Here is a 24,487-nt window from a genome sequence, read left to right as displayed (position 1 = left end):
GGAAAAGAGACTTTCATCAGATTTGCCAGCCTTTATAAACAACGCTTTTTGCAATCATGAAGATAAATACAATCTTCTCTATCAGGATTATGTTGAAAATACCAAATTCATTAAAAATTCAATGTGTTTTATTCAGCTGCCTATTACTGTCAAACATCACATTCATATTCTGTTACTATAGATACCATAGTAATTTTCTGCATTACTTCTGTTCATCTAAATACAACTGTCCGACATAACCTCAATGGAGCAGTGAAAAAGGTTTTAATTAATCATATGCAAATTGTTCTTTTCCTTTAAAAATAAGCCTCACAAGAGAGACTTAAAAACTGCAGTAACAATGTTTTTATTGCTACTTAAAAATTACAGCTGCGTAAGAATAATTTAATCTTAAAGGCGTTTAATGGGTATATCTTATCTAAACAGTCTAAATGGTAGAACAGAGAAATGCGTAATTTGGAGTTGCTCTGAGGTTGGTAGGGTGTATTTTAGCTAACTATAGAGAAGGAACAAAAATAACGGTTATTCCCAACTGGTAAGTAGAGAAGAGATGCAGACACGTACAGTGCACTCATATTTTGAATAAACTACAGTCAAAATACCCAAATCCTCTTTTCCAAAATTCAGACTAGTTTCACTTCGATGCAGCAGGGTTCCCCTGCAACACCTCGGGTTCCTCTTCATTTTAGGCCCATGGTGGTATGGGCTCATCTGCTGAAAGCCAGAAATACCTCATAAAAGCACTTCAAGCACTTGATCGGACCCTGTCCCCAAGGCCTGGAAGAGTCTCATTTCCTTCTCTCAGGAGTGGAAAAGCATTACCTGAGTCACCCTCAGTCAATACTCAGCACCTTCAGCAAGCAAGCTCCCTCGTCTCAGGATGCCAGATACTGATTGCTCGTTCTCAGGACTGAAGCACAGTCATACAGAAATATAAATACTCCCTGGCTGTAGAAAAGCCTTATTCTTTTATGCAATCTCAATAAAGCCAAATTGATCTTACCATGAAAACTGATTTGACTTCAAACCACCTCAGAATCCCTGGTAATTTATACGCTGTCACATAGATGGTTCTCTCGATCCACATATTCTGCAGATAAGACATAAACAGCACGTTATCGGATTGATAGCTTTTATCTTAAGCAAAGCCTTAAAATGTTATTGTTGGGAAAAGGAACTGCAGTCCGACAGATGTTACAAAGCCAGGGGAAGTTTCAAATGGAGTCTGCTTGGGGAGAGGACGGAGCTGCGCTGATTTAGATCGGATACAAGATTTAGCAGAGAACAACTGGTCCGTTACCAAAGGAGAACACCATGGAAGAGATCCACCTGGTTTACTGGACTGTCATTGTTCTCATTGTTCTGAAACTTCCAGAGCTTTCAAGGACCACCCTCCACAAGACCACAGCATCTTGATATAGGGAAAGCTACAGGGTTGGACCTGAGCATTCCTGAGGTCTTGTCCTGAATACGGGATTCTGGGATTTCATCTGAGCTGTAAACTGCAATGCCCACATCATAACATCTTCTCACTGGTTGGAATTTGAGGATAGGTTATTTAATCTCTCTTCCTCCATATGTGCATACTGGGCTCATAACTGATGCCAAAGACTTGTCTTGATCTGATTTAATTAAAACTGGCATTTGTTGGTAGTTCATCTTACTTACTATGAGCCTTTTTAAAACCAGAATTGTTTATTCCATCCTCTGTTCCCAGGAGAGCTTTCAAAGTGATTTAGAGATACCTAGATTTTTTTTATCCATCGTCAAAACATACTGTAAACTGCAGCACTCTCTAACATTATTTTTAGAGAAAAAGAGAGTTTCCTGCCTCCTCAGCTAAACCTACGTAGATCAGGAAGTTAGTAATTTTTGATGTAACAGCCGCCAAGAGAAGCCAAAGACACTAAAGGAGTCTCTGAATTAATACCCAGTCTTAGCTATAGGAAACCAAATACTCAGCATTTATCGGCATGTTGAATAGATTAAAGCCTGCTACCACACAGAAAACCAAGTTCTTTGCTCAAGAAATGATGCATTAATTTATTACTTTAATTACTACTACTTTACTATTAGCCGTGCCCACCAGAACCCCTGTGAATAAAATGGTGTCTATAAAATAAAGGCAATCAAGTCGGTGTAACCTGTTGTACATGTTTTGATGAATACAAGCTGTGCTCAAAGGGAGTTTTATTGGCCATGAGATGAAACATATGGTTATATGGGTTAGTATAAAAACCCAAACCGAAAGGTATTAGTGCAAAAAAGTTTTTAGATGCTTGACTAGAACCTCCATGGCAAGACAAGTGTTGCAAAGAGATATCCATCTTCTTAGGTGCAGCCATTTTAAACTTCTTTCTCAAAATCGTTAGTTTTTAACAAAATCAATTAATCTTTGACCATTTTTTATAAACCAGAACAGATAAATCGGTTTAACTGAATTTCTATGAAATTTATTTTTCAACAACCAAAATGTAATGAAGGTTCAGATTCTCAGTGGAGGGGAATAAACAATCAAACCCCCAGACAACTCCATTATCTTTTTTCTTTTTTTTTTACCGCAAATTCGTTGTCCGGGTTTTTCTCTCCTTTTCGAACAGGGCGTGAATACTCAAACCGCTGGACTTCATTCACCCTGTAGAAACTGAAAAAAGGGAAAAGCACAGTCAAAATCAGATCCTGTCTGTTTAGGAATTGCTGCTAAACGCTAGGACTAGGCTGGAGCCCCTCTGCCATGGGGACAGGCTGAGAGAGTTGGGGTGTTCAGCCTGGAGAAGAGAAGGCTCCGGGGAGACCTTATTGCAGCCTTCCAGTGCCTGAAGGGGCTACAAGGAAGCTGGGGGGGACTTTTTACAAGGGCCTGTAGTGACAGGACAAGGGGGAACGGGTTTAAATTGAAAGTGGGGAGGTTTAGATTAGATATCAGGAAGGTATTCTTCCCGCAGAGGGTGGAGAGGCACTGGGACAGGTTGCCCAGAGAAGCTGTGGATGCCCCATCCCTGGAAGCGTCCAAGGCCAGGCTGGATGAGGCTTGGAGCAACCTGGTCTAGTGGAAGGTGTCCCTGCCCATGGCAGGGGGTGGGACTGGGGGGGCTTTAAGGGCCCTTCCAACCCCAACTATTCTGTGATTCTATGAAATGTCCTCACAATTGCCACCCTCCTTGGCTGTGTACAGATTTGTTATACCACAAGAAGAACCAGTTTGTTATAAAGGAGACTTGCAGAACCATCCCAAACTCACCTCACGATTTGTTCTGACACTGGCCTGTGAAATTTAGATGGTAAATCCAGTTTGGGTTTTACAGTAAAGCACTGAATATCTGAATTCAGGGGTTAAGAACTGAAAAGCAAATTTCAATCAGGCAGAACAGGCAGCTCAACGGGAACATAAAGAAAGGACAGAACCACAAATTACTGTATTACACCCATAAAGGCAGAAGCACAACCGTCTCCTGTTCGTGTTGACCATATATCACCAAATCCCTGCAGCAGCAGGAGCCACTGTGCAACCCAAGGATACACTGGCCAGAAGAGTTTTTAATGTCATCGCCTGGCGGAGACGTTGTCTTCATTTTTTCCGCGTTTGGAAACTGAGTCAATAACCTTGCTTCGAAGTCTTCACGGCGTTCATACTCCTTTCCCCGGTAAATGAAGACTTTGTTCTGCAAACAAATCGAGAGGTGAAATCCCAATGCTAGTATCCACAGTAATGAACTGGGATCTCAGGAGCGTTGACTCCACTGCTGGTAAGTGTGAAATTTTACCCTCACACCACAATATAATCAATAGTTTACAAATATTTTATGCCAGTTCAGTAAAGCACAAATGGATTTCCTTACCTCCAATTCAGTTCTCAGAACATTAAGCACACACTCACCTTTGGGCATATGTGTAAACCACGTTAAATTCAACGGGATCCTAATGCATAATTTCAAGGGTCTATAAAGAAGGTGCCCATTGAAAATATATTAAGACAAATTATGTCCTCTACCAAATCCAAGATCTCCCTCTGTAATTCCTCTCATCCATCTTCCACAGCAAATGGTGGAATGCAGGTAAATAAACATTAGGCTTTTTATAAACAAACATCTATTAAAAAGCACTGATGTGAGCAAGGCAGAGTAGCAGAGAAAAGTATAAACAGAAAATTATGCCAATTTTAGGAGGAAGGTCCAAAGTTACTGATTCTTTTAGAAACACTGATACACCCCAAACTTCATATTGATCTATTAGATTTTTGCCATTGTACCGTTGTCTGCACGCATCATAACTTAAATTACTAAGTATATTTTATTTCTAAATGTTGGCTTCTTCTTTTAACAATAAAGAAAATTAAGATGTATTGTATACAGTCCACATATGGGCTGAAGAAGCACATTCAGTTCTAAAGAAAAATGTGAAAGAAAACCTGCATATTTTTAAGTGCTCAAACATATGAAAGTAAGTTCTGACATAAAAGTAACATGTCTGAATATGCTTGACCTTGTTACTCATCTCAACAGGAACAATGGTGAAAAAATTACACAGCACTTACTAGGAAATGGGTGTTATGACTAGGGACAGAAAACTGGAATAGCTTACATTTGCCCAGTTGGGTTTGATTCTGCAACGGTGCCTTTTGAAATGCACAGCAGAAGAAAGAATACTCTCTTTTGTAAAAAAGAAAGGGCAGATGCCCAAGTAGTGTACATATACACCTGTAATTCATGTACATATACACCTGTAATTCAACGGAAAAATTTCAATGGAACAAAAAGCTTGTACTGAGGATTCACTCAATCAGCAAGGCACTTAATACCCACATTTTCAGAGTTTTTATTGCTCATATTGCTCCCAGCAACCTGGTCTAGTGGAAGGTGTCCCTGCCCATGGCAGGGGGGTTGGAACTAGATGATCTTTAAGGTCCCTTCCAACCCAAACCATTCTGTGAGTCTGTGATTTTTTACATGACCAATCCACGAGGCTTTTGTAAAGCATGGTAAATGTTTTCCTTACACACACACACAAAAAAAAAAAAATCATGCCCTCTGTGATCCCAGGACAACCCGCCTCTGGTGAGCGGCTCTGGATACTCCCGATGTTCCTAGAGGATAATGTGTGCCCTGTGGAGAGGGGCTGCTTGTGTGACAAAATCTCACAGTGGCTTAAGCCGCAATCCCTTCTGCCAAGCTGTCGGTGACTTTATGGTACATTCATCAGTTTGAAGATTCCTGATAATGCAAGTCTTCCCTATAGGAATATCATAAAATACTAATTCAATAATTTTCTAGAGAAAGGGATTAGTCAATCTTAACAGTGACTCCTTCTTACCGGATATTAAATATTTTTTGCCTGGTAAAACTTAAGAAATTATTAATAAACATTTTACAAGACTGTTATTAAAGCTTTTTTACTTAATGTAGCACAAATGTTTTTTGCTGTTTGACACTTGATTAAAGCTGTTTCAGGTACATTAATTCACATGTATTTGAAACAGCACAAGAACTCTTGGTTTTTCCTCATGGCATCTCTTTAGAGTTGGCTTTTTGATACACACGGTAGCTTACACACCATCACACCCCTGAGCCTGTTACCAACACACAGCTTTGCCTGCTTGCAGAACTGCAGACCGTAAGATTTGGGGCAGCTCTGGATCCCGATGACCCTGTCACCTTCCTGCATGCTCAGAGCATCTTTAGGATGATTTTCCCAGCCAGAATGTGGAGACCAAGCACTGGGCTAACATATGAGAGCTCATCTTCCCACTTTTGTCTGAGGGTCTGCACACAATGGGTGCTGCAGAATACACTCAGTCTGGCAGAAACTCTCTGGGGTCAACCTTATTCCTTCCAGCAGCAAAGACATAGGAATTTGTTGCACATCTCAGGCAGGATCCGTGGCACAAGTACGGCTGTAACACAGCATCCTGGGGTGTATGAGAACCCATACGCATCTGCTGCTTCTTGGGATGATTCAGTAACTTTAATTTCTCCACGTAGACTTCAGTTAGTTGAAAAGAAGGCTTTTCCCAAGTGAACACCTGATTACTCTAAGTAAATGTTTTATTTCTTGGGATCTTTGAAAACCTTTCCTTCCTTCTCCAGATGCTTTTAATGTTTCTGTCTGGAAATCTGATCATAAGATTTCGATGAGGGACAATCACTCTAAGACAATTCTTTTCTGAAATCACCATGTTTCTTTCTTTACTTTTAATGTACCATAGATACATATTTTACATGCACTTTTAATACACCCTGAAAGACCAGCTGACTACAATTAACCTGACAAAGCCAGCTTAGCCAGCATTCACAGGATTTATCCAGGGAGGAGGCTTCAGCACAGGCTTGGGATCACTCCTGGTGTTTATTATGGCATAATCTGAGAGAGATAATGGAATTAATCAGCTACAACCAGGAACTCATCTCCTAACTGAGTATTTCCAGGAGGAAACCTACAACCAGCTCCTGGCCTGAGACTAAATTTCTCTGAGTCTCCTAGACTGCGAATAATCTGAGAATAACACTAGTAATTTTATTCTTCTGTCTCTTGAACTGCCTTAATCTACTGTAACTTTTCCACAAGGAGTTGGAGAGACTCTTTCCAAAAGGAAAATACTCAGCTCTTAAGATAGATAAGAGCAGCACAGCAGCTAAATAGCTAATGTGTTATTTCCATGTCACCGACTGGCAAGTACCAGGGTCCAGAGAACAGTGATACAGATGCAATTCAGACATGTTAAATCCCCACCCTTCTTCAGCCACTAATTCAGCTCAATAACAATCCTAATAACAGTGGGAAAAAATCTAGGATGTTAGTTGACTTCTATCACTGGCATCAAACTAAATGACACGTTTTAACTTTGTGAGTCATGAAGATTGCTTTTAAAGGTATCACACACCCCTCCATCAACGTCATTGTAGGGATTATACTGGAAAGGACACACACATGAAAACATGGTCACAAATACAAAAGGCTTCTCTGCCATACTCATCTATCTCTGTACAGATACACCTGTCAGGCAAAAATGTCACCATTTGACGGTGCTGGTTATTACCCTGATTTACGGTTTGGGTGGTAGATCTTCATTTCTAGTGATACCCTGAAGAAGTATGAAGTATTGGATAGGTTTGAAGAAAAAGCTTCTCTACTACAATTCAACTACTTAATATTAGAAACTGGTAAGGAAAAATGAACGTTTGCTTTATACACCTAAAACCCAACCATCAGAGTCAGGTAGACTGTAAATAAGACACTGACATACAGTAATGTACTTTCTCTACAGCTCAGGGCTATTTCCAAAGCAAGAAACCTTGCGAATGTCTGTGGAAAAAGGTGGATGCTTACCCTTATGAATGTCGGAAATCCTTGGCCGTAGTATCCAACAGCAAAGTAGTCTGGTTTTGGTCTTATCACTTTCACAATGTTCTCATAGAACTGCGCTTGCTTTCTCTGCAAAACAAACAGGGGTAATTGTAACGACCTAAGCTGTAAGTAGACTCTCTATAGTTAAGATCTAGAGCTCTTTTATGCGTATCTCTAACTTAAAGATGTACATGTTTCACTCAACCCTTTTTCCTCAACTTTTTACCAGATATATGCTAATATATTGACATACTAGCCGTTATTTTAATTCTCATCTGGGTGACCCGCACCATTTCATAGCCAACATCTCAATTCTGGTGAAGGTGAAGAATGTTCAAGGCAGCCTGAATCGCCGGTTGCGACACCACCGATGCTGAAACACTGGAAGGGTGAAGCACATACCGCTAAAGCCAGCTCATCTCGATGGTGCCGACTTCTCTGTTTTTGGCTTTTACGTTTCATTATGTTTTTCTACCACTTCTTTTCCATATTTGCAACTATTTATTTGCATATGGAAAGCACGCGGTTGAGAACTGCAGAAAAACGTAACTTTTGGAATAAACACATGCGTGCCAGATGCCATCTGCTTTCGAAGCAGAATCCTTCTTTATCTCAAATGATGAAATAATAACAAATGTGCAGCTTCAGACGATCTGTTCATTAACTTAGTTTTAGGCCATTACTTTCTGTAAGAGATTAAATTCTGATTTGGGGGGAGGTTTATATGCTCCCCTACGACAGATAACAGTAAATGGCAAGACGACTACAAAGACCCAGATCTGCCGTATGTCTCTGTTCAAAACGATTTTGTCATTTGTGAATTGCCTTCATGTCTAATATTTAATACTGCTGGAACAAAAGAGACAATAGGGAGAAGAGAGAGAAAAAAACCCCAACTTTCAGATATTTTTGTGGGGGAGGGAAAATAAAGCTAGCATGCTAATGCTATTCAGCAGCAGCAGTAAGAAAAGCTGATGGGGTATGCGAGACCTGGCTCAAACAGAAACGTGAATTTTCATCTTTGCCTTATTAGGGATGAGTGCTCAATGAACACTGGTACTAATTTTTGTGACATGTCTCTGTTCCTCCTGTCTGATAAAGAGCAGGCAAACTCAGCTGTTTGACCTGAGAATTGGAAGTTTTGGGTTTCCCCTATTAGAAGAGAGAGAAACTCAATTTCCAAATGCAGATGAGCCGTATCTGGTTTATATCCCTGCCTCTCCTGGAACGATGTCACTTAGTGTAAACAGATATTTACTGTGCAGGACAAACATAAATACGTAACTCAGTATTATGGCCACCAGCTACAAATGTACCAAGTGTAAAGTCAGACTTCTGCTCCAAAACCCACCATGGTGGTTGCCACCATGACAAAAGCTGTTCATGTTCTCATGTGCGAGCATAAAGGAAATGGAAAATTAAAAATGAGGGACTCAAAGAGTAGCTACCCACGGGTGAATAATCATCTCTGACACAGGAGAATAATTTCTAGCTGAGGAACAATCTCTACCAGATTCCTTTTATACTGAAACGAAGAATACTCTCTATTGAAGACGACCCTAGTGACAGCGGTGCAGGCAGCAGGCCAAGGAAGACTCTTCTGGCGTACCATGGCCCCTGGGAAATGCTCTGTGTATACATCCCTGACCCCCTTGCAGTCCAGAGCAGTGTGAAGCCAGCCTCCAGACTTGCTATGCAAACCAACACAATCAGCCTGTCACTAAAATCAGTTAAAATGCCACAAAAGTAGGACCATTAAAAAGGGATATAAATTCATCTCTGGCCAGCTGGAGGACAGAACCATAGACAAAACAATGAAGAACATGTAAAGAAGTGAAGAAACCATGAAACTGAGTGGTGTTTACCTTTACTCTTTCCTCCCCAAGAAAGAAGATTCTGGGGAGGTGGGGATGGAGATGCTTCTGGGGGGATGGCTCCCAGCCATCCTCAATCTGAGCGTCGGTGTCAGGAGAAAGAGGGAGCAATGACACCATATTAATGCCCAGCTCAGACAGGCTGGGATAAACAATTCCAAAAAATTAAAGGCCATGTAGTCTGGTGAGTGCAAAGGTAAAACTTATCAAATACAGGAAAGTCAAGAATTTTCAGAACCAAATTGGAATCACGTCCCTGCTCCTGTGAAAATGGTGGAGAAGTTTGGAGGGACAGTGGCAGCTGCCATTTATCTCTTCAGAGAAGAGCAGGAGAGAAAAAAAAATGGTGCAGGCATAATGAATGGGTAACGTCAGGGCAAAAATAACTGACTCTAGGCATGAATGCCTGGGGATTATTCATACCTAAAAAAAGAAACGTGAATATGGAAAGACACTTGAGAGAGAATGGGGATTTTTTCATGTTCTCATTTATATTTAAATTCCAAATTTCCTTTTATACCCCAAATAAATCAGCTTAACATTACCGAAATATTTTTCTTTAAGCTAAAAAAAAAAAAAAATTCCAATCTTTTTCAAGCATTCCAATGGTAGCCAGTTAATCAACATCTGGTAAAAAAGAATTCATAGAGGGCATCTATTTCTACATTTTACTGTCAGAAGAGACATTTTCAGTATAATTTTAAAAGCTGAGAAACTAAATTCTGAAAAAGTTGATGCAGCGTCTATGTCATTAAAAACAACCTACCAGCAGTTCACTGAGTTGTTCATAATCAAACATTTCATTTTCATACTGTTCTGCAAGTTCTTTACCCAAGGCAATGGCCTCTTCCCACATCTGTTGAAGAAAAGAATCGCAAAACAACAAAAAACCTGAATTAAGTACCTTGGTTAAGCAACAACATTGGAATAACATAAATCTTAGTAAACCACAACAAAACGCATCGTGTCACATGCCTGGAAACACTGTGCATCTGATGAGCCAAATAGCTGTGGCAGCATTACCTACATGTCTCTGATGAAATCGAGTGAAATGATCAAATTGCTTCAGAAATAAAATGAGTCCTGCCAGCCCAACTAGATATCCAATAACGCGTAAACACGGCCTGCCCGCAAACAAACCCAGAACCTGGGCCTTCGGATAAGTGCTGCTGACTGATTATAGTTCCTAATCACCTCTCTCCCTCTAATATCTGTAATCTTTATTAGACAGGACAGGCAATTTGCAGATATTGCTTTGACCTCATATTCACTGTATTTCCATAGGTTCTTTTTCCTCTCGTTCTTCAACCAGGAAATTCAGCAGCTGTCTCAGCTGACCCAAAGAAATTCAACAATATCCTTCAGCTCTTCAGAAGCCAACGATCTTAATGAGTAGCAGCAAGAATGCTTTTAAATGTGTGTATTTTTTTTTCCTACCCTAAATGTAAAGAACCTCTCAAACCCAAAAAGATGCTGCTGAAGTCTGGCTGGCATTGCTGACCTCACTTTATTAAAAAAGAGAAATTTGGGATCAACTATAAATCCCTATGTTTCATATTACCCTTAATTGTAAATTCAAATCCCATGTCCACACAACCTAATTCTCCTCCCACCATCAGCCCACATGGTATTTCTCGGGGGCAAGGAATGAGATGGCTGCAGCTCCAAAGAGCAGCCGGATAAAGGAAGGCTGAGGAAAAGGGTTGAATACACATTTCCCCATCGCTCCCCGAAGACACCCGTCTTTGGGAACAAAGAGTTTGAGATGAAGCACCACAACTTCCAAAGATAGTAGGAGCTGGATGCTGGGGAGAGGGAAGGGCAAGGGCACTCCTGGGGAAGACTTCACGCAACAACTGCTTCCTGCATCCATCCCACGCGCTTTGACGCGCTGCGTAAATAAGAAATACTTTACCCCCCAAGAATCCCCAAAGACCAAAAGGCCCACCCTTAACACACAAACGAAATCCCACCAGTCAAAGACCAAAATCAGTGTTGGGTGAATTTTGTCTTCTGATCTGCAAGTTGGAATCACATTTATTAGTATTTCAGGGAAACTTGGAAAAAAGTAACACTTTTAGGAAAATCCCTACTTCTAGAGGCTGATTCAAAAATAAAAAGAAAACATTAAGGGCTCATGCAACTGTCTATGCATCCAAGACTGCTGCCAGCACGGGCTGAGGAGTCAGGCAGGGCACAGCTACCCCTGGCTCAGTGGCACAAACACCAGACTGGGACACAGGATACCTTTTTTCCCCCCAGGAATTGGCAATTTGGAGCCCAGCCAGGCTGAATACTCATGCTTTCCCCGACATGTGACATGCCAATGGCACAAAAGCAAATGGTAGCTCAGGTCCCACTGGTTTATTCTCCGTTTCCACTCCTCCCTGGAAACAAAGAGCCAATTTTGAAGTGGAGGGCACCTGTCCCGTGAACCCAAGGATGGACTGAAAGGTTGTCCTGGCAGACTGGGAGGGAAAGGATGGGAAGCAGCAGTCTGACAAGGCAGGGAGCAGCTGATGCTGGAGGAGACGAGTTGCTGCAAAAGGAAAAATAGTTACAGGAGATCACAGGGAGAAAGGACAGAGATTTACGCTCTCGAAGGAAGGGAGCGAAGTAAAGAGAAAATATGGGCCAGAAACTACGCTGGTATGGCTGAGCGAGGGAATAGGAGTCCTAAAGAAAACAAATGGGCAGATGCTTGGGCAAACAGAGACCTAATTTAAAGAGAGAAAGATGACAGATACTCACGAGGGGTAGAGCCTGGTACCTACATTAAGTTCTCATGGCTCCACATGATGTTCGACCCATCTCCATTTCTCTCATTTCTAAGGTTCATAGTATTATTCATGTATGGAAGAGGACTGGAATGAGCCTGCATTACCTCATGTTTGTAAAGTGCCTTGAAGACGAAAACCACATTGGAACGACTAATTACAATCACCGTAATGAGGGATCGTGCCTGCAGGAAATCACAAGGCAGTTTCTGCACTCTGCAACACAATTTTTTAAATGGAAGGATCTGAATGTTTTTATCTGCATTATGTATCTAATCTAGAATGATGATACAGAGCATATTATTTTTATTTCTAAACACAAATTAACATGAGTTTAATACTGAAGGCAGATTTGCAGAAAATGGAGTACGTTTTCATGTCCTAGTCTGAATGGATTTTGACTTAGAAGAGCATTATACTACCAATTTATAGAAACTAAACCAATATTGAGTTGTTTGGTAAGTCAGCAAGCGAAACCTTTCAAAATTACTTAACCTTCCTTCATTTTGACTTCCACTTTCTTTTTAACTTCAGTCACCCATAACTTCTGCACATTTTCATTGCAAAGAAAGTGGCAGTAACATAATCTTCCTTCTCCAGTTTTTTGTTTGGGTCTTCCAGATTTAACCAGTCCCTCTCCACAACCAAAGCACTTCTGCTCTCTTTTCCATTGTGAAAATATTTATAGATAATCTCAGGCAAACAGCTTTGGAGCTGAACGAGACTGTAAGTAAACAGAAGACTAAATAATTTTAGATCTGCATCAACACTGTAAACAAACTCATTCAGTCCTTCCATGGAATCCCAAATCAGCACAGACACTGGGATGCGATTCCAAAGCACGTCTGGCAACTCCGAGTGCCGGCGGGGTACGAAGGCTGTCTGCCATTTAGTGCAAACCCAATGCACCTGATGATGGCATCGTGCCACCGCGACTTTGCAACCTGCAGATCACACCACAGCACATCCCAGATTGTCATCGCTACTGCTGCAACGCCCTGGAGCCCATCAGGACTTCAAGACACACATGGACCTGTTGGAGCAGGTCCAGAGGAGGCCAGGAAGATGATCTGATGGACAGAGCTCCTCTCCTGTGAGGACAGGCTGGGAGAGTTGGGGGTGTTCAGCCCAGAGAAGAGAAGGCTCCGGGGAGAACTTACAGCACCTTCCAATACTTTTAAGAAAGCTGGGGACAGAATTTTTAGCAGGGCCTGTAGCAATAGGACAAGGGGTAATGGTTTTAAAGTCAGAGAAGTTAGATTTAGACCAGATATAAGGAAGACATTTTTTACTATGAGTGTGGTGAAACACTGGGACAGGTTGCCCAGAGGAGCTGTGGATGCCCCATCCCTGGAAGTGTCCAAGGCCAGGCTGGATGAGGCTTGGAGCAACCTGGTCTAGTGGAAGGTGTCCCTGCCCATGGCAGGGGGGTTGGAACTAGATGGTCTTTAAGGTCCCTTCCAACCCAAACCATTTTGTGATTCTGTGATTCTAAACCCGACCTGCATGGGCATCAATGCCTACAGGTAGCACAGCACTGCCACCAGCTAAATGACAACTTTGGCAGAATTACCTCTTGTTTGTGATTTTTTTTTTCCTTCCCTTCTCACCCTTGTCAGTCGAGACTGTAAACATGCCAGAGCGGAGGCTGTTTCCATTGTGCTTCCCCCAGCCTAATCAAAACCTTTAGAGGTTACTGAATATAAATATTAATAATGAATTTTATAAATGTTTCAGAGCCTAAAAAATGAATCCTCAAATTAATTATGATACAGATTTAGTTCATCTCCAATATACATGCAGTAATCACACAATCCTAGCGTTCTTCCTCAGAACCACCCCTCCGTATGCGGAGCTGAACCGGAAAAAAGCAGATATTAGGAACATTTGTTTCTGGCTTAAACTAATGGAATTACTTTAAAAATTCTTTAATAGTTCATTAGTTATACTGCTATATTTTGTCACATTATTTTTAACAGAACACTCTCAGGTAGAGGTAAGAGAGAAAACTACTGCTTTTCTACCGTGCTGCAAACACGTGATGGAAGTGCCTTACCCAGGGAAAAGATTATTCCCATTTTTGCCAGCCTCCAATCTGGCCCCTCTACAGCCAAGGGATGTCTTGCAGAGCAAAGCCCCTCCTGTTTGGTGCTTTTACCTCTTAAAAAACCCACTTTGCTCCAACATCTCTATTCTGAAATCCGATTGTCCAGTTCAATCCTCCAAAGGAACATCAAGAACTTGTATTATAAGACTCAATTTGTAAAATGTCAAGCGCTCTGAACTCCAAAGGTCCACGAGTCCATTAACAGCCCGGCTTTTCCCTCTGCTGTTTGTGGAGCTGGACCACACCACCTCCAACATCACTGAAAACAAACCCAAAGCCAGTAATTTTTCCAACACCGTGAGAGATGCAGGAGCTGTGTGTTTAAAATCCCCTGCACAACCCTCTGCAAAATCTCTGTTTACTACAGAGCAAATTTATTCAGGTGAGGACAAAGGAACCCAACAAATGAAATCTAAACACTTGAACGTCAGCAACTCCCAGTCTGCTGCCTCACAGGTTTCCTGCCTTGGAAGGTTTCCTAGGATTGCCCTGGACATGGCAGGTCTTCTGGAGGAAGGAGCCATACGACCAGCTACCACACAGGATTTGAACAACATACAACTTATTAATGCAAGAAACGATTCATCTGGAGAGAGCACTGGAGAGAGGGGCTGGCGACAGTGTAGGGGCATGGAATGGGGGTTGGAACTAGATGATCTTTAAGGTCCCTTCCAACCCAAACCATTCTGTGATTCTATGAATGCTCATTTTATACTGAAGGCCTAAGAAAAATGCGTACAGCCTGAATTTAGTTGTGTTGACACGAGCTGCATATTGTTATGGGACAGACTCTGAGGATGCAGAAGTTCTTTTTAGGGAAAACCTAGCAATTTAATTTACTTCTGAAGCTGGATTGCTGGTTGTCCAGAAAGAACCGCAGCATCCAATTTAGTTTTGAGTTTTTTTAATAGCAGCCAAGGAGGATCTTAGGGTATTTCTTAGCTCCTGCTGAGTTAAGAGTCAGTAAAAAAAGAAATAGTCCAGGATAAGAACATTATCATGTGATATTCTGAAGTATGCAGGCCATTCCAAGCTCTTTAAATTTCAGATGGTGTTAATTAACCATCACGTAAGCTTAATATGTTAAATAAAATGTTAAACCAGTATTTCTCTATTGCTAGTATTGCTTTCAAAATGGGTAAGATAGAGCCATGGTTGGAAACCCTTTAAAACAACCTGCTGTATTCATTTGGAACATGGTCAAACACCGGCGCTTTGCTCTCTCAAGGCTGTCTCTGTCCTTCACAGCTCTCAGGACAGGCTTACGATCGGACGTGGGATACGAGCTGGATACGAGCCCCATGCTGATTTTTGGCAGACAAGTGAATTTCACCACTATCTTGTCAGATGGAAGAAAAAGCCACTTGATGCCATCCCATGAGCCGGAAAAAAAGATATTTTAAGCCAAAACACGGCATTTACTGCATCGTTTTAAATGTTTTGTGGCTCCAGAAAACAGTAAGAGCTTTTTTTTTTTGTTGTTAAGGGGGGTGGGAGGAGAAGAGGAGGTAGGAGCAGAAATAAATGAGCAGTGTCCGTTTATTTCTTTTTTCCTCCCTGGGACCAATGCTTTCAATCTAGGAAGGAGCAGTGGAAAACGTGCGCTGATTTATAGCCTGCGGCATCCACAGGCAAACTGGAAACACGCTGCCATTTGTACATTTTACTGTGCAGGAATAAGAGTGCTGCTGCTTCCTCTATGGCTCCAGAGACCACACGAGCCTGTTTACAAATGGGATCTTATCTTTATCAAGGCCACCGAGTATTTCCTGGCTTCAGCGGTTCATTACCGCTGACTAACATCAACGGCTCCACGTGGGCAAATTTTCATCCCCCTCCCTTGTTGCTTTATTACCACGACTATTTTTCCTCCTTGTCCTGAGACACTCTAACCTACCAATTTCCAGTAAAGTCCATGGATTAAGGGCTTTGTTGAAAATTACAAAGCCTCAGGAAAACACAGAAAGAGCAAACACTTCAGAGCAGTTCAAAGGATAGGTGAGACTGCCGTGATAAGCATGAGGATAAGGCTTTTAAGGGCAAAAGCCAAGAGATGGAGATGAGACTGGAAAGTGCAACACAGTGAAGAAGAATCATCTAGGAAAAAAACCCTATGTGTACATAGGGAAACTTGGAGGTAACAACATTTCATTTTGGAGACAAGGAGCTTAGAAGAGTAATGAAAAATACTATTAATAAGGAATCAAATCCATAAAGTAGAAGAAAAGCAAAATGCCAAAGTTGTAACTGATAATGCTAATTTACTAAAGGTGAAAGGTGTACTTCAGCTTTACAGAAGATTGGTTTAAGGACTAAAAGTTAAATAAAGGTAAAAAAGCAAGCTTCCTAAGAATACTATATTAAAAAATAGCAATCAAAATGAAGAATCTTAAATGGATCTCAAACTACAAATGACAGGGATATTCAGGTTGAAGGCCAGTATTTTGTTCTCATCCAAAATGTGACACCCACACTCCTGCTTTCAGTGCAAGCCCACGCTCTGTATTATTAAATTACAATTTTCTCAGGCACTTCTGGCCTAGAAGTGAGAGGTCCACTCCATTCTAGTCTGTGTATGGACGATTAGACCTTCCTCTAAATTCATTTCATCATGAATGACAATATTTAGGGATTAAACCTCACGGTTGGTCTTCACTTGAGAAGTGCACTGTGTGTTCCTCTTGGGAAATTACTCTGCTAAGAGAAAGGGATCATGATTTTTAAGAGGCTGAACTACACCATCCTTTAAAAAAAACACCAAAAAGCCAATATTTTAAACCCAAGTATCACCTTTTAGGAAATCCCTCTCCTTCATTTCTTCTACATAAAGAAGAACCACGTCTGCCTCCCCTCTCACATCCAACACTTCCCGTCAGGCAGGTTGGAGTGGAAGAGGCAAAGTCTCACAACAACTTTAAAACAAACTCCAGAGCCTGGAAGTAGCTCTACAGCTGCCCAGGGTAAAATTACCTTCTTTTGACATCTCTTGTTAACTTTACAGGAAGAGAAAGCAAATTAGTGGGATCAACCCCGAGTGAAGTGCCAGGTAGAGAGACAGCTGGGCAATTATGGTAAAAAAATAATAATTGCTTAGTGTATCGGTACAATCTTCTAAAAACACACAGTAAACACTTTCAGATGTGTTACTGATCACGGAATGGCATAGATAAAGCAGCTGCTGGACTACATTTGCAAACTGCATAGGCAGATGTAAGCAGTTGATTTAACCTAATGTTGGAACATCCCAAATGAGAGGATTAACTTAATTCTACTGTAGAAACCTCAACTTTGAGCTTCCTGACATTTGAAAATTCATGAAACACACTCATATTTCTCAGTGTATACTATTTTTTTTTTCTTTTCATTGAACAATATGAAAATTTATCACCAACTGGTGTGACCAGAAAATGAGAGGATAAGTATCTGTAACTAGGGAAAAGTGTTTTGAAAATGAGTCATCATCTCACACACGGGGCAGGGGGGGAAAGCACATGGGAGTCCTATTATTTGAGTTACGCAAAGGAATAGGAAAAAGCAATCACAGCGGTCCCTTCGTGATTCACCAAAAATGTTTACATTAACGAAGATTCATTGTTTAATCTGAGGGAAAGGGAAAACCCAGCATTTTCAGTGCCGTTTCTTTTGAAAGCAGGCAGAGCCTTCTCTCAATTTCTAGTTGTAAAATCTGAAAAAGAATTAGGAGTGGTTATTCAGCCTAGGGACGATCTCCCGAGCGTGGCTGCTGCGCTGTGTAAGGTGGCACAGGCGGAACCAGCAGCTTGTTAGCGCCATCAGCAGAAACAGGTGGGTACAACTTTAAGACGGGCTGTTTCCAATATAGATGTAAAGGAGGCTGCAGCTTTAATTTACAGCCAAAATGCACTGGCCTAGTGCTCAGAAGAACAATTCCCACCTCCTATATACTAGAACCGTAAAAGACTAACTGTGAGGCCATAAAAACGTAAAACAACAAAATAAAACCATGGCTTTTCCTTTCCAGAGAGGAATGTAATATTACAATCTACCTTAAAATCAGCTGTGACCCTAATTCTAACGAGGTTCTCCTTACCTGCTGTTAAAGGGTTAGTAAAAGATTCTTGGGCAGCAGAAGCGTGCTGTGGAAACCAATGCTATGCACTGCCCAAGCACCAAGGCCCCGGCACAAGCCCCAGGCATCCCTGTTTCTGCAGCCCAGCTCTATCACAGTCTAGAATTACAATTTTTTTTAGCATCATTTATTAACCACTTCTAAATATTTCATTAAGATAAGGTATAAAATTTGACCTTTTAAGCAAAGTTTCTATCAAAATTCTAATCTGATTTTGCTAAAAGTTATTTGGAAAACATGAGCTGGTCGGATAATATTGTAGTTCTAGCAGAAAATGACATTTCTGTTTGCACAACGTTTATGCAACAAAGGTTGCTCTTAAAAACCCAAGTTTACATTCCTGAAATATTCTGACAGAGATTTCTACTTCTATATTTAAACATTTTGTGTGTGAAATACCCAAACACAGACACATCCCTACACCTCCCTGTGTACCAAGTTAAACCCCTTCATCTCTGGACGGGTATCACCAACACTCTCCCCATCCCACCATGCAATGCCGAATGCAAATTCATCCTGCAATAAAAGATGCAATTGCAATGAAACATTCTCATCTAAGAACACTTCTGCCTTCGCACGATAGGAGCCACAGACATCCATTCTCTGGGGAGTTATTTTGTGTACACAAGAGAAACCAAGTTAAACCCCTTCATCTCTGGACGGGTATCACCAACACTCTCCCCATCCCACCATGCAATGCCGAATGCAAATTCATCCTGCAATAAAAGATGCAATTGCAATGAAACATTCTCATCTAAGAACACTTCTGCCTTCGCACGATAGGAGCCACAGACATCCATTCTCTGGGGAGTTATTTCGTGTACACAAGAGAAAACAAGCTGAAGGATTGCATTTGCTACTGCAACTGCCAGAAAAACTAAGCCCCCCAAATTACATGCATCACTTTTTTATTTTCTCTGTGGCATCACATGCACATATATTTACCCTTAACACTGCTGTTATAAATGTACCATTGATTTCTTTTTACTTTTTTTAGTATCATTAAGTGCTAGCTGCTGGACCGTTTACATAAAGCACGCCAAATAACTTACAACAGGTTTAAAGCTCCCTGAAGGTCACTGGCTGCAAACTATGTTTACTATTCAACTTACAAGTTAGAGACAAAAGCAATGAAACATTTCTGGAGTATTTTCTTCCCTTTTTACCTTGCCCTTGTCAAAGTAATGGATAATTTCTTGATACAGTTGATCTTTCAACTGTCCTTGAGTAGCAGCCTGGTATCCGTCCCGCTGGGTAAGATGTGCTGCACATGCTTCTTCTGACCACTAAATCATACAAGAAAGAGGAGAAAAGTCAAAGCAAATCTGAAGTTATGAAACACATCAGTAAAATTAGGCTAAAGATAATACACATTCCTTTTATTTAAAGAAGTGGTACCACAGCTAATGCACAAACAAAGCCTTTGTACTTGATTTCCTCGGGCACAAGGACCATTTATTGAATGCTTTAATTGGAGCCTAATTACATGTATCAGCTGGAAGGAAGCTTCTTGAGATTGCTTCCTCTCCTCAGTGCGTCTGATAAGAGTGACCTGTGATGGGTACAACCTGCTGGAGGTATGAACAGTAGCGGATTGATGGTGAGAGAAGCCCTGAAGCCAAGATCTATCAATACAAATGCAAAGGACTCTAGGTACAGAAATTATGTGGCTGAAATTCAAAGACAACACTTGGAGGCAGGGAAAAGCACAACTAATTTCATACAGCCTGTCTCCAATTAGGAGCTCTTGCTTTTCTAGCAAACATCCAACAGATGAGAAGCAAGGCACAGATATTAAATGGATTTCACAGAATCACATAACAGTTTGGGTGGGAAGGGACCTTAAAGACCATCCAGTTCCAACCCCCCTGCCATGGGCAGGGACACCTTCCACTAGACCAGGTTGCTCCAAGCCTCATCCAGCCTGGCCTTGGACACTTCCAGGGATGGGGCATCCACATCTCCTCTGGGCAACCTGTCCCAGTGCCTCCCCAAAGTTTGAATGACACTTTATGGCTCGATTCATTCCATCATTTTATCAGAAAACGCAGTACCTTGGGAAGGGAATGAATCCTTTATCTTGACTAAAAGGTTCATTCATGTAAAGTGTGATGAGCAAATATTACAGTTTGGCAGTCCTGTTTTACGTCCCTCATGGGAACAAGAGAGATCATTATAGCCACAGACTCAGCGAGTTACTCCCTCGAATCTCTACCCACAGGCAACTGAGCGCACCAGTCCGGGTGCCTGAGGGTGTCAGTGCCATCTCCTCACACCTTCACCTCTCCAACACGTGCCTCAGCACAGAAAATGTCATTACCCCAAAGTGACAGCATCCAGCAGGCTGTCCAACAACTGCCCCTGCCTTCAATAATGAAAAAAGGTATTGCTGCAGTGCTTCTGCACTCAGTGATGTTTTCCTGTGTAATAACCCTCTATTTATGTGAAAATACAGTAACTACATTTCAGAGTGTCACAATTTAAATTGCACACGTACACTCTGCATCACATTTGCTCATTATAGCTTGGATGCAGTTTGCTCGGTTCTGAGGTACGAATAATTCTCAGTGCGTCCATCAGAAGCATTTCATCTAACACCTTCCACTTTTCAACTTTTCTACACAGGTATTTTACACTCGCATTTCGCTTGGGATTGCTTAGATCAAACCAAAGACTTCACTTGTTTGGCTGACTGCTTTTTAAAATTAATCCTTCTTACTACCTTACTGATGACTAGGCGACATTGGACACTGACTCCCTGAGACGAGTGTCCGCTCTGACGGGCGGCACCCTTCCATACGGTAAGGCCCGGAGCCCGGCTGGCACACGCTGCCACATCTCTGACGTTATGACGGAGGTAAGCTGCATGTTAGAGACAACACCTCCTGTCCAGAGAGTTTTCCGTGAGATTAACGCTCCTGAAACACAGCTTCATGACATTTCTGACTGACACTATGTAGTACTGAAATCTCAGATGTTTTATTTATATGCACCTTGTATAGATAAAACATTTTATTTGTATCTACTGCAGTTACACTGACCTATTCCTTGAAGAACAGCAATATCGTTATGTCTCTTTAAATGCAATATGTGGTACTGCATTAAAATTACATGTACCTTTCAGAGGCATGAGCTTGGGAAGAACACTTTAATCTCTCCCTAATTTTTCAAACTCAAACCAGAATCTAGCGACATCCAAGAGCACTCAAGAACAGGCTCCAGTACTCCCTCGTATTTTTGCAAACTCCTCTGTGGAGAGCTGATCTACTAAAATGCGGGTTTAGATGCTTCCACACACGATGTAATTTCGACATTTAAAAGACATTTAAATGACAGCTCTGCAATTTATCACTCGTGGCCCTGACTTAACCGTGCTGCCACCTGTTTCCGATCGGGATGAGCGAAGCGTGCGCTGACCGACACTGATGGCCGAGGGCTGGCTTCCTGCGCCTACCAATTGCATGTACAAAAGGGAACACCGACAAGAAGCAGTTACTCAGTCTGAAGTGCAGCTGGTCTAAGGATGACAAGCAGCTGACACGATTTTCCAGGCTTGCAACGCACTTTGGCATTTACCTTGAGAAGCTTTGCATGCAGAAGTAACGTGTAGGCAGCCTCCGTGTAGTTATCACATTCTTTGTGCAGGTCACACAGTTTGTACAAATACCTGCAAGGAGTAAAAACAACAGTCCTTAAAAAGAAAGACTGGTTCTTAAATGTTACTAAATAATTTGTTTTGAAGACTACAAGGGTCCAGCTCTATCTTCAAACAACTAAATATACGTGAGATCATTTAAAGCTTGTTATTTCTGTGTGCAGGCATCTTCAGGACTATGTGCATTTCCATTGTTTTGTTTTTTTTTTCCCCCACAGATAAAAATGACTTGTGATGCCTAATGAATCCAACACAGATTCTGTGCAGGAGATACTGCTCTAATTGTTTAGCCATGGATGCAGATAGACGTCATCTTCCTTAACTTCAGTACCAGCACATCTCGGGAGGGGGACCCTCTTCATTTGCTCGCTGGAGCTTTTTTAGTGACAAAACACACCCCACAAAACTATTAAAATTGTGCTTTGGAAAAGCAAGTGAAAACACAGAACTTTGATATTCCTTCTGACACATTTTAAGTTTGTTAACCGAAATAGGAGTATTTGGGCAGGGAGGTTGACAGTGAGACAATTTGTCTATATAGAGATGCTGAATAGGGCAGACCTACGACTCAGAACTTCGTGTGTTCATCCACAGTTCTCAGTCCTGCCTTTTGCTAGATTTACTTTTCTTTTTGCAAATTAATAAAGCAATAATTAAACCCATTTAAACAACACAAAGCACGTTCACAAGTGAAAATTCTTCCAAAAAGGTAATAAGCACCTGAGAATGAATTAATGAATAATGTTTAGACACCTAAAATAGCAATAAATGCACAAGCTTCATGATTTTAGCACAACAGTCTAGCCAATTTTAAGCCAAAGTACAAATAGAGGACTAGGAACCCTGAGGTGTACAAAAAGCACAACAACATATTATCATTTTTACTTTGTGTGAAAATAGATTTTGAAAGGTTCCTAAAAGCTTTAAATTTCAAATAACTATCAGTCATGACATTATTTAATAATCCTTTTTACCCCAAGTCACATTATTCTGTACCTCACCAGGAGGCAAAATTATTTCCTTGCTCAGCTTTCTTCTGACTTATTTTCTTCATGTGACAACACTCCTGAGTATTTCAGTGTTCATCATAATGTAACTGAAGGAGTTGGAGAAGGGGGACAAAAAATATCTCACAACTCTAATTTCCAATGCTCACTGCTCTCGGTGAAGATAAGCCTTTGAATGTACTTAAGGTTCAGTCCAGGTACGTTTTTTCATTACTACTTTTCCTGCAGCCCCCAAGTGATTGCTTAAAATGAACTTAATTTTCTCCAATTACACTACAGTAAGTCAAGCAGAGTTTGTGACTGGTCGTGTTTACAAACCTTATGTACATTTCTTCTCTCTCAATCTCCTTGTAGAAATTCTGAAAAACAACATAATTTTGTTACAAAGTCTTTGATTTCACAGTCTGGAATGTATACAGAACATGCTCTAAATTAAAAATTAATAATTGCATAACATCAGCCTCAAAACTGCAGAATGAAATTTGCCTCTAGTGATAGAACACAAGTTATTTAGCTTATAAAGCCTAACGCTGTGATGTTTCATGATGTAGTGTATTAGGGCTTATGTGTCGTTGCAAAGGTTAAGAATTTGCAAGAACGGTACTGCTAGAAATTTGCTTCTGGCATTTGCAAGTCACACATCGTTAACCATTTTCAGTTGAAATTTTGTAACATACAAAACCGTAATTTTTAAGCAACAGTTTTTCCTCTGGATTTAAATCTCCAAACCTTAGTTGAGCAATACATCATCTGCTCTTGAATTGTAATTGTTTGAAAATCAAAAGTTAGATTACTGTTATTTATCTGGTTTTCTGTGACACACATTATCATCACTCTGTTCAGAAATATCTGAATGCCTCTGGTCTTGAGATAAACTAGTTAACACTACAAATATTGTAAATGCAAGATATGATAAATTGGGTGAGATATTAAAGGCATTTCTGAATCTAATTTAAAGTTTGCCTTCAAAAGTTAACATATACCTAAGAAAACAAAATGCAAAGAAATTTCTACCTCACTGAATTTATATTTCGCTGCTAAATTAAACCAGTCTGAGTAGCCACAAAGAGATGCACAAGCCCAATACAAAATTTTTCCCTTCAAAGATAACCAAAATACAAGACACAATCTATGTGCCACAGTTGGAAGTGATGGATTATTCGGTGGATATACAGTTTCGCTGCAGTAACCGCTCACTGATTTTGAGTTCAACTCAAAGGACAAACTGAACCACATAGAAAATACCTTTTTTTTTTCTTTCTTGTGTTTTATTTGATTTTGAAAGTAGAAGAGACTTCTGAGTTAGATGGATTAATAATGTAAAACCATTTTATCCTAATACTGTTGCCAGCTGCTCTGCCCTTCTCATGTAGCTCAAGAAGCAGCATCAAATCAACCAAGTGGAGACCGGTGACGAGTGGCGTTCCTCAGGGGTCGGTGTTGGGGCCTGTGCTATTTAACATCTTCGTCAGTGACATGGATGACGGCATTGAGTGCACCCTCAGCAAGTTTGCCGACGACACCAAGCTGTGTGGCGCGGTCGACACGCTGGAGGGAAGGGATGCCATCCAGAGGGACCTGGACAGGCTGGGGAGGGGGGGGGGCCCACCACCCCACC

General features: G+C 41.1%; 1 protein-coding gene across 1 annotated transcript in view; it reads right to left on the bottom strand.

Annotated features, from left to right (window-relative positions):
- Window positions 1-24,487, bottom strand: part of LOC104516440 (dedicator of cytokinesis protein 1-like) — a gene marked incomplete at both ends in the record, with an annotated part of 48,697 nt that overhangs the window by 21,415 nt on the left and 2,795 nt on the right. Inside the window, 9 exon segments of the mRNA XM_010160766.1 lie at window positions 1,004-1,090; window positions 2,560-2,644; window positions 3,242-3,320; window positions 3,521-3,662; window positions 7,324-7,428; window positions 9,982-10,071; window positions 19,374-19,493; window positions 21,784-21,874; window positions 23,188-23,228. Of these exon segments, the coding sequence (XP_010159068.1) occupies window positions 1,004-1,090; window positions 2,560-2,644; window positions 3,242-3,320; window positions 3,521-3,662; window positions 7,324-7,428; window positions 9,982-10,071; window positions 19,374-19,493; window positions 21,784-21,874; window positions 23,188-23,228 (840 nt within the window).

The sequence above is a fragment of the Eurypyga helias genome, unplaced genomic scaffold (genome assembly GCF_000690775.1).
Source record: "Eurypyga helias isolate BGI_N326 unplaced genomic scaffold, ASM69077v1 scaffold20611, whole genome shotgun sequence".
NCBI classification, from domain to species: domain Eukaryota; kingdom Metazoa; phylum Chordata; class Aves; order Eurypygiformes; family Eurypygidae; genus Eurypyga; species Eurypyga helias.
Note: the sequence above shows the minus strand (reverse complement) of the source record. Positions and strands in the feature narration are given on the sequence as shown.